The sequence below is a fragment of the Cryptomeria japonica genome, chromosome 10 (assembly GCF_030272615.1).
Source record: "Cryptomeria japonica chromosome 10, Sugi_1.0, whole genome shotgun sequence".
NCBI classification, from domain to species: domain Eukaryota; kingdom Viridiplantae; phylum Streptophyta; class Pinopsida; order Cupressales; family Cupressaceae; genus Cryptomeria; species Cryptomeria japonica.
This window is the reverse complement of record NC_081414.1, coordinates 854,938,708-854,947,502: the sequence shown is the minus strand read 5'-3', so window position 1 is coordinate 854,947,502 and position 8,795 is coordinate 854,938,708. Positions and strand designations below refer to the sequence as shown.

Genomic DNA, 8,795 nt, shown 5'->3' with positions numbered 1-8,795 from the left:
TGACTAACAGTAGATCAAATAGACCAAATTTATTGTATCACACTTTGAGTCAAGCAAACTCTAAAGAACAAATATTTCTACAACATCATTGAAAGCATAAACATTAACTATCCTAGAAAATGATTATTAACATTCAAGAGTACCCATGATACTCTATTGGTGGGGTCACATCCCTAGTCCACTAAATCCAACTAGGATTTAGGAGAGAGAAAGGTGAAAACCCCACCATGTCTAGCTTTGTAATTGTTGCACAAAAAGTGACTAGCTAATCATATGATAGGACAAACAACGAAAAAACAAAAGTCTAAAATTTTAGCTTTTTACAAACAAAGAATATCCAAGATTGTAAATCTTTTTCAATTGTCTTACACTATTTATTTGACACATATTCTTTATCCTCAAAACTTTTAACTAGACTACATAAGCACTTAATGATAATTAAAGATATCTGTAGACACATAAAAAATTTCCACTAATTTGTCCTCATTTAATTTCAAATTTCTTTGAACATCGGGCAAAGTCTTATTATTACACTATTATTTCTCCATAATTCATTATTCATAATTTCCATCTTTCATTATGCTATTATTAATATATCATCATTTATCTATTAAATTTATTAAATAAAATATTATATCACATTCATTTATACGCCTTCATGCATTCACCTTATATACATTTCTCTATTTATTTAATAAAACCCTTTAATATCCCCTCATACCACTTACCATTTCCCATTTACCACTCATCTTCCCTATACCACTCATCTTGCATTATCCCATATTCATCCCACAACATAAACTCGCCTGGAAAAAATCTATTTAAACAAGACCCCCTCTCTTATTTGGGTATCTCATCTTTATGTGCCAAACTTATGTCAGTTTGCATCCCATTATCTTGACATCTTATCCGCTATCTTTGCATTTCCAAATCTCCATTTCCTCATAATTTTTTTGCATAAGTGCTTTTGAGAGCAAATATATTAAATGTGAAATCTTAAGGAACATGAGTGCAATGGAGTGAATTTTTTTTGCATGCATGTGTGTGTTTTGCAGGTACTTAATTGTTGGATGTTAGAAGATTGAATCTTGTATTCAATCCATTTCCCTCATCTACAATATCATATTTCCTCAATCTATAGTTTCATAATACTAAATTGAATCGTTTTCTAATTTGAAAACTTAAAATAAAACCAGCCCATCCCAAGTAACTAGTAAATAAATACATGTAATTTTTTTAATCATAAAAATAATCCTAAAACTCGCAATTTAAGTGTAAGACTCATTATAGGACCCAAAAAATAATCCTAAAACTCGCAATTTAAGTGTAAGACTCATTATAGGACCCAATAATGAGTGTGGATTAAAAAGGAAACCAACCCAGTTAAGGAAATATGCCCAAGAAATACAAAAGGCTCAATTGGCAAGGAGAAGCAATAAGAAAAAAAGGAGAAAAAATATTGAGTTGACATCATGTCACTAAAGTCTTTTAAGAACTTGTTCAAGATGGGGATAAAGCTTACTCCACATATATCACATCATTTGATTTTGATGGCATGACCAATACTAGATCAAAGAGACCAAATTTATTGTACTTAGAAAACCAAGCTTCTCTCGTGATTTTCCACTACATAAGAAGGGTACCACATTTTGAATCAAGCCAACACTAAAAAACAAATCTTTTGACAACATTATTGGAAGCATAAACATTAACTATCCTAAAATAAGAGTATCAACATTGAAGAGAACCCATAATGCTCTACTAGTGGGGTAACATCCCTAGTCCACTAAATGCAACCAAGATTGAGGAGAGAGAAAGGTGAAAACCCAATTAGTTTTGTGATTGTTGCATAAGAACTTACTAGCTAGTCATATGATAGGGCAAACAATAAAAAACAAAAAGTCTAAAATTGCAATTTTTTACAAACAAAGAATATCCAAGTTTGCAAATCTTTGTCAACTATCTTACACTATTTATTTGACACAAATTCTTCTTACTCAAAACTTCTAACTAGACTACATAAACACTTAACGATAACCCAAAGAAAAAACAAAAGAAAAGGTGACTAAACTAAACTGTTTTCTAATTTAAAAAATAAAAATAAAACCATACTCGGTTATCCAGCCATTAGGATGCACCATGGTATCCATGGTTGGATGCTACATAACTGAAGTTTTAACTTCTCATAGATGAAGATTATTTTTACTCATTTGAAGTGATAGTACACTGAACAAGTTACAAATGATCTTCATTGACGATAAGTCAAAATTTCATTTATCTAACATCTAACTATGAATGCGCATCATGATAATTAGATTGTAAATTTTTTAATTATAAAAACAATCCCCAAATGAAAGTGGACCCAATAATGAATGTGGATTAAACCAGCTCGGTTAAGGAAAATATGCCCAATAAATATAAAAGTTGAAACATTGTAGCAGGTTGTACGTTTAAATATCTGTACATACTTATCCCAGACTGAGATTTGACACCCATTCCCTTTCCATTATATTTAACCATCCTTCGTACTTTGTTTTTCCCATAATGTCAATTTTATTAATAGTGTACTAGCATATGCCAGTTCAATCTTTCAGGTAAATTTCAAACGGTTATCATATTTTGGTTGAGGGTAAGGCAAGCGTCAATTTTATTAATAGTATTCTAACATATGCCAATTCAATTATTCAAGTAAATTTCAAACTGTTATCATATTTTGGTTGAGGGTAAGGCAAGCTGTCAAATCTCAACTATTCTTGATCCTTTTTCCCCTGCTATTCCAACATATAAAAATACCCCACAGACATCATGCATTCACATAAATACGAGCTCTAACCATCTAGACATTCCATTTTTATCTGTTAGAGCAGTTTGGTGGGTGCCAAGTCAAAGCCAGGGGCAGCTTCACTATCAAGGACTCCATCCACCACCTCCATCTCTCACACTGTTTCATTTCACTTTCATTTCAGGTACGTTTCCTCTTCATCTACATGCCTTAACTCATCTTTTTCTCCCGTTTTCTTGATTTATTTCACTCTATTTTAAACTTTCTTCATGTAAACACCAGGCCTACCGTACTATGTTTATCTCCTCTTAATGACTTTTTTCATTAGAATCTTATATCCATTGGCCAATTTGTTGCAAGCCTTGTGACTGCGTTGAAGGATCTGATATAGACCATCTGGAAGAGCTCCTAAGGACATAGATCCTGGACAGAGAGACAATGGTTGGAGGCAAAGGTGCCAAAGGTCTTCTCAGTGGGAAATCCTCTTCCTCTGCATCTGCAATTGCTACTAATAATACTACTAATAATGACAAGGCTGATAAGAAGAAGCCCATCTCTCGGTCATCTCGTGCAGGCCTCCAGGTTTGTACTTTGTTTTCAATCCTCATCATGGTACTAGTGATTAGTTTACTACACATATTAAGTCTTTTGGCATAAGAATGCATGGGTTAAACTTGATAATTCTTGCATCAAAGACCCATCTCTTTTCTTGTTTTGTACACATTGTATGCCATCTATAAGCCTTTCTTAGTTCATTGTATAGCCCTCGACTTCTCAAAGTGGGTTGTATTTGTTTGACATGCCATTGTATGAATGGATGAAGGAATTTTAATGATGTTTTCGAGATCTAGTGGTCTAAGAGATCAAAAGTCACAACATTAATATATTATCAGATTTTTTTCTGTCTGTTTTTCTATTATGAATTTTGATCAAGAAGCTTGCTAATTTGTGAAGCCTTGTCTCCCAAAAAGCTTGTTTAGACCAACTACCTTCAAAATATTTTCAAACTGCTTATAAATATCATCATATACTACACACTCTATGATGAAATGCCCCTTGTTTTAACCAGGTCTTATGATTATATGATTATTATATGATTAGGTGTTTTTCTTGGGGAGACTCTCCAGGCAGTTAGTTTGTTTTAATCACACCCACAAAAGGGTGGTGCCTTTATTTCGAATATGGTTACCTTTCTTAGAAACAAGTTTGGGTTTTTGCTTGTGAAGGCATATTGTAGGCTTAGACTTTTCCTCCTTGGACGGGAAAAATGTTTACTAAAATTGTTTTAAACTGTATATAATAGGTCTTCCTTGTTTGCATTTTTATACTTTTAGAATGCATGCAAGAAGAGTGGTAGTAACTATCTCAGGACACATTTTTTCTTTTTTGACTGCACAATATCTCCTTTTCAGTTAAGTCTTCTCTTAGACAAACAACCTTTTTGCTGTTCAAGCTTGTTTCATGATTCTACTTTCTGCCACCCTGATGGAGTTGAGCAGTTCTTACTTTTGGGACTACATGTAAGCTCTACTTCTAGATTTAATGTTGCTTGGTAAGCGGAGTGGCAATTTACCCAGGACTTAAAAAGTTTCAAACATGTCCATATTTTTAAATGGCCTTGGAGAAATGCAGAGGGGTGGTAAGCTGAGGTTGAAGGGTTTACTCCAATTTGTTATATGTTTGACCTTTGCTGAGATTCACGGTTTGAATTGCTTCCATAGATTCTTCTCTTTTCAAAAGTATTTTCTTTACTTCTGTATGTAAATTTTTATATTTCGTTCAGATTTGAACTTAAAAATAAAATAAAAAGGCATATCATCTTCGTTTCCCTGTTTGTAGTTTTAATATATGCCACGCATGATTGCCCGGTTAGATATCTTGGTTGCTGATACTGAGGTGATGTGATTTGTAGCCAGGAAGAGCAACAGCACTTTTGTCTTAAAATGCGTTTACAACTGGAAGCCAACACTGCTGTTTTTCTGTGCACATTTTCATCTGGGTTCAACTTTTGTTGTTATTGCAGGTGTAATCTTCATCTTGTCAGAACATGACTATTCTGTTAAGTGCTTAACATGATGTGATATAACTAGCTTGCAATGTAATCCATGGATCATCATTTGAAGGCATTGTGGCGAGACATCCTAAGAATTGTGCTATGAGAAGTCAGACCTTATATCAAAGCCTCTATTCTCTAATCACCCAGTAGATAATCTGCTATCAGTCTGTAAGATATGATGTTTCTCAAAGAGTGTTAGTCTAGTTGCTTTATCTGCTCTGACGGCCTTGCAAACATCATTATTTAGGGCATAATAAGTGATAACATCAGGAGAACAATGAGTATGTCTCAAGTTGCTCAAAGCACCTGGGCTCTCTCTAGGAACTGACTTGAATTTCTAAAGTTGAGAACAATTCTCAGATCTTTCTTTTCAGCAATAACTAAATTAATTCTGGGAGTATTACCATCACAACCAAGACTATTCATTAGCACATAGAAGATTATGGATTTCTCCGTCTTTTATTTGTAAAAGGCTCTGGCTCAGGGCTCTAATCTTCGTATTCTTCAGTTGGTTGATGAATTTTCTTGGTTATGATGGCGATTTCTCTAGAAAAGATTCATGTAGTCAGATTGTACTGAGGAAGCGTAGAAGATCTTGGGAACAAATAGCCATGTTTTTATTTATCTATGCAAGTTAGTTAAAGTAGATGAAACCTGCAAATTCATTAACCTTCTGGTATTGTTTACATAAATTATGTCCATGTTGTCTATTGTTTTCTATAGCATTTGGTTAAATACTTCGGTACTAACTGAGAAATTGACCAGCTGCTCAGAAATAAGAAGATTTGTGTAGCTCAGGGACTTAGGCCTCAATTGTATAAATGACTGCTGCTTTATGCTTGACTGGTTAACTCATCTTTGGTTATTGTTCATGAGTTATATCTGTAACTTTGTTATTTAGGATCTATATATTGTAATTTTAAGACTGCCTTCAAGAACTGGCTGTTTATTGATCATGTAATATTCATACAAGATCATGTAATATTCAAAGATGGTGTATGTGTTGCTGTTATCTTTTCCACTGTTCTGGGCAGTCTGATTTATATCTCCATTGACAGTCTATTGATTGTCTTTTTATAGTTTTTTATTGCATTCCTTCAAATAAAGAAATTAAGAAATTGATATGGGAGACTGGTGACTAATAGATGATTATAATTCTAATTCTCTTTGGCAGGGAATTGTAATTCTTGGAACAGCCAGATTGTATTGTCCTTAGGAAGGACAAAACCTTTGCTGAAGTATTGTTAAAGCTAATGTTGCATAGAGTCTTTTATAAAAGAAATAACAAGTTGAATCTGTTATAGGTCACTTCAAAGATATTTAAAATAAGCCATTTAAAGTTTTGTGGAGCTTCTTCAAGGAGAAAAAACTGGCTAGTAATATACTATGTCAAAGCTGTTCTGGGTTCTTTTCTTCTTTGTTTGACATGTAAAACCCATGAAAAGCATATTTACAATATGAATTTACAAGGAATTATTTGATTTGTACGAAAAGTTGAGTATACATGGACTGGTGTATTTTACAAATCACATCAGAAGGGCGTTTGCAGTCATGGAAGATTTTTATCGAGAATGTCCTGTTGTCTCAATTATTGTTGGATAAGATGCCTTTTCTCCAGTTAATTTCCTTTCCCCTGCCACAGGCCACGCCAACCAGTATCTCTCAAGCTAGTGGTGAACTTTTGTATGGTTTTTGAAGATGCAGATTTGCATATATAAAACACTTTTTTTTAGATTGAAGAAATCGGGTACTCTCTTTGTAAACTGCAGTGCATCCGTAAATTTTTTTAATGTGACGTGATGCTGGTATGACACACCTTCCAGTATCAGAAACGCGACGGGAAAGCTCTGTTTCACGTTTCAATGGCAGAAACCGGTGTCATGAAACAGCCGTTTCTAACCTGTCTAACTGTTCCTGTCTACTGCAAAGGAGATAGTAGCAAAAATATCTGCCACTTTTTGTGCTTATAATTGTCTGCTGCATTCTTTTAGGCTTTTTGCTCACCACTTGCACGAGTTAACTAGCAGTTTTTCATGCATATGGATTTAATACTTTTATGAAGGGGTTGACGTGTTGATTTCCAACTAAGCTAAGCAAACAAACACAGGTAGATTTTTAAAATGGGATTGGGACAGATGGGGTCCTCTTCTTAGAGTATTTCATAAATTTATGAGTAATGTTTCACGTTTCTGATTTCTTGATAACATTGAAAGAGACTAGATCTCATGACCTTGTATCTATCACAAGAAGCATTCGCCAAACCCCAAACCCCACAAATCACCTCCATCAAACAAATGAAATTTATTAGACTTTTTCGTACAATGGAAGGATTACTGGGAAAGAATGAATTGAAGCGTCAGTTCTTTGGGGTGATTGGATTGGATTGCATATGCGCATACTCATAAATTTGCATTTAGGCTTTTGTTGGAAACTTTGAAATTTAAGAAATAGGTAAATATTTATTGAGGTATCGAATTGGGTTCCTATGTTTCTATCTTAATTGCATTGTTTTTTGTGATGCAGTTTCCTGTTGGGCGTATCCACCGGCTGTTGAAATCTCGAGTGTCTGCAAATGGGAGGGTGGGGGCAACAGCAGCAGTATATTCAGCTGCCATATTGGAGTATTTGACTGCAGAAGTGCTGGAATTGGCAGGAAATGCAAGTAAAGATCTCAAGCTGAAGCGTATCACTCCAAGGCACCTGCAGCTTGCTATTCGTGGGGATGAAGAGCTTGACACTCTGATCAAGGGAACCATTGCTGGCGGCGGTGTCATCCCTCACATTCATAAGTCTCTTATTAACAAGTCTACCAAGAAAGACTAGCCTTTTCTACTTGGGGTAGTGAGGAACATCTCATATAGGACGTAAGTAAAGTGATAAAGGGTTTTCTCTGAATGTGCTTATTTAAGTGACAGTGAAATCAGCAATCATAGTTCCTGAAATCACACAGCCTATCTCAGGTGGTATAACTAAATATAGCCACAAGTTAAAATTTTCCCTTAAAGCTGTGAATTGGTCAACAGACAAATGTACTATTCTAAAAATCTTGACTCTAATCTAAATCTGCCAGAAAGAACTTTAGATGATCTTCTTCAAAGTAACATATAACTTAGAAAATTGAGTTGTACCCCACTTTGCCTTAAGAAGTGTCATCTTAGTTTTTTTCACAATTTTACTAACATATACATAAAAATCAATTTTAAAAAGTTAAAAGTTTCTTTAATTCATTCTATTGTTAAAAAATAAAATCTATCATTTAATCAATTTAATAAATTATTAAATATTTAAAGTGTCTATATTATCATTTATAAAATAATATCATATGTATTTACAAAAAAAGTAAGTTGAAGAAGGCAAGTCTTAAGTTCAAATACAAATAAAATTCAGAACAAAATATGATAACAATCGAAAAGGACCAATCATCTGATTTAATCCAAACATCAGCAGGATCCAAAGTATCCATGTAATGCTCCCAGCCAACATTACCATCATCTTTTTTTGTTTTTTAATAAATATTTGAGAAACATTAATAAACTTAAAATAAAAATAAAAATATATCAAATTAAAGTTTTATTATATATAAAACAAATTTAAATTATGATTTTATTTCACAATCCATTTGTTTATAATATCCATAGCTTTCAATCTCTGGTTTTTAAGTCATATGAATCATTCAGATCTGCAATTAGGGTGTCTTAATAGTCCCCTAATTTTGAACATAATATATAAAATATTATAAACATGAAATTTTCACAATCTATGATATCAGTTAGTAAAATTTTTAGATGATAAATCGCTATACAATCAAAATCTAAATTTTTTACTAATATATTTATAAACATTAACATTAGCATTTGAATTCTTTTTACCATACAGATATAACATATTCATAAACATTGGCATTAAAATTCTTATCACGATTCAGAAAGATTTAAATGTGTTAATATCAGCAAATGT

At 33.3% G+C, this 8,795-nt stretch overlaps 1 protein-coding gene across 4 annotated transcripts; it reads left to right on the top strand.

Moving 5' to 3' along the window:
- The first annotated feature begins 2,816 nt into the window (after nt 1–2,816).
- LOC131065186 (probable histone H2A variant 3) lies at nt 2,817–7,926 on the top strand. 4 transcript variants are annotated; one of them, XM_057999639.1, is made up of 3 exons: nt 2,817–2,966; nt 3,162–3,364; nt 7,362–7,926. In XM_057999639.1, exons 2-3 carry the CDS (start codon nt 3,221–3,223, stop codon nt 7,659–7,661), a joined length of 444 nt encoding a protein of 147 aa, XP_057855622.1. In that variant the 5' UTR covers nt 2,817–2,966; nt 3,162–3,220; the 3' UTR covers nt 7,662–7,926. The 4 variants fall into 4 exon arrangements, with proteins under 4 accessions (XP_057855622.1, XP_057855620.1, XP_057855618.1 ...); XM_057999637.1 differs by having other exon boundaries at nt 2,823–2,966; nt 3,143–3,364; XM_057999635.1 differs by having other exon boundaries at nt 2,824–2,966; nt 3,111–3,364.
- Nucleotides 7,927–8,795: the final 869 nt, after the last annotated feature.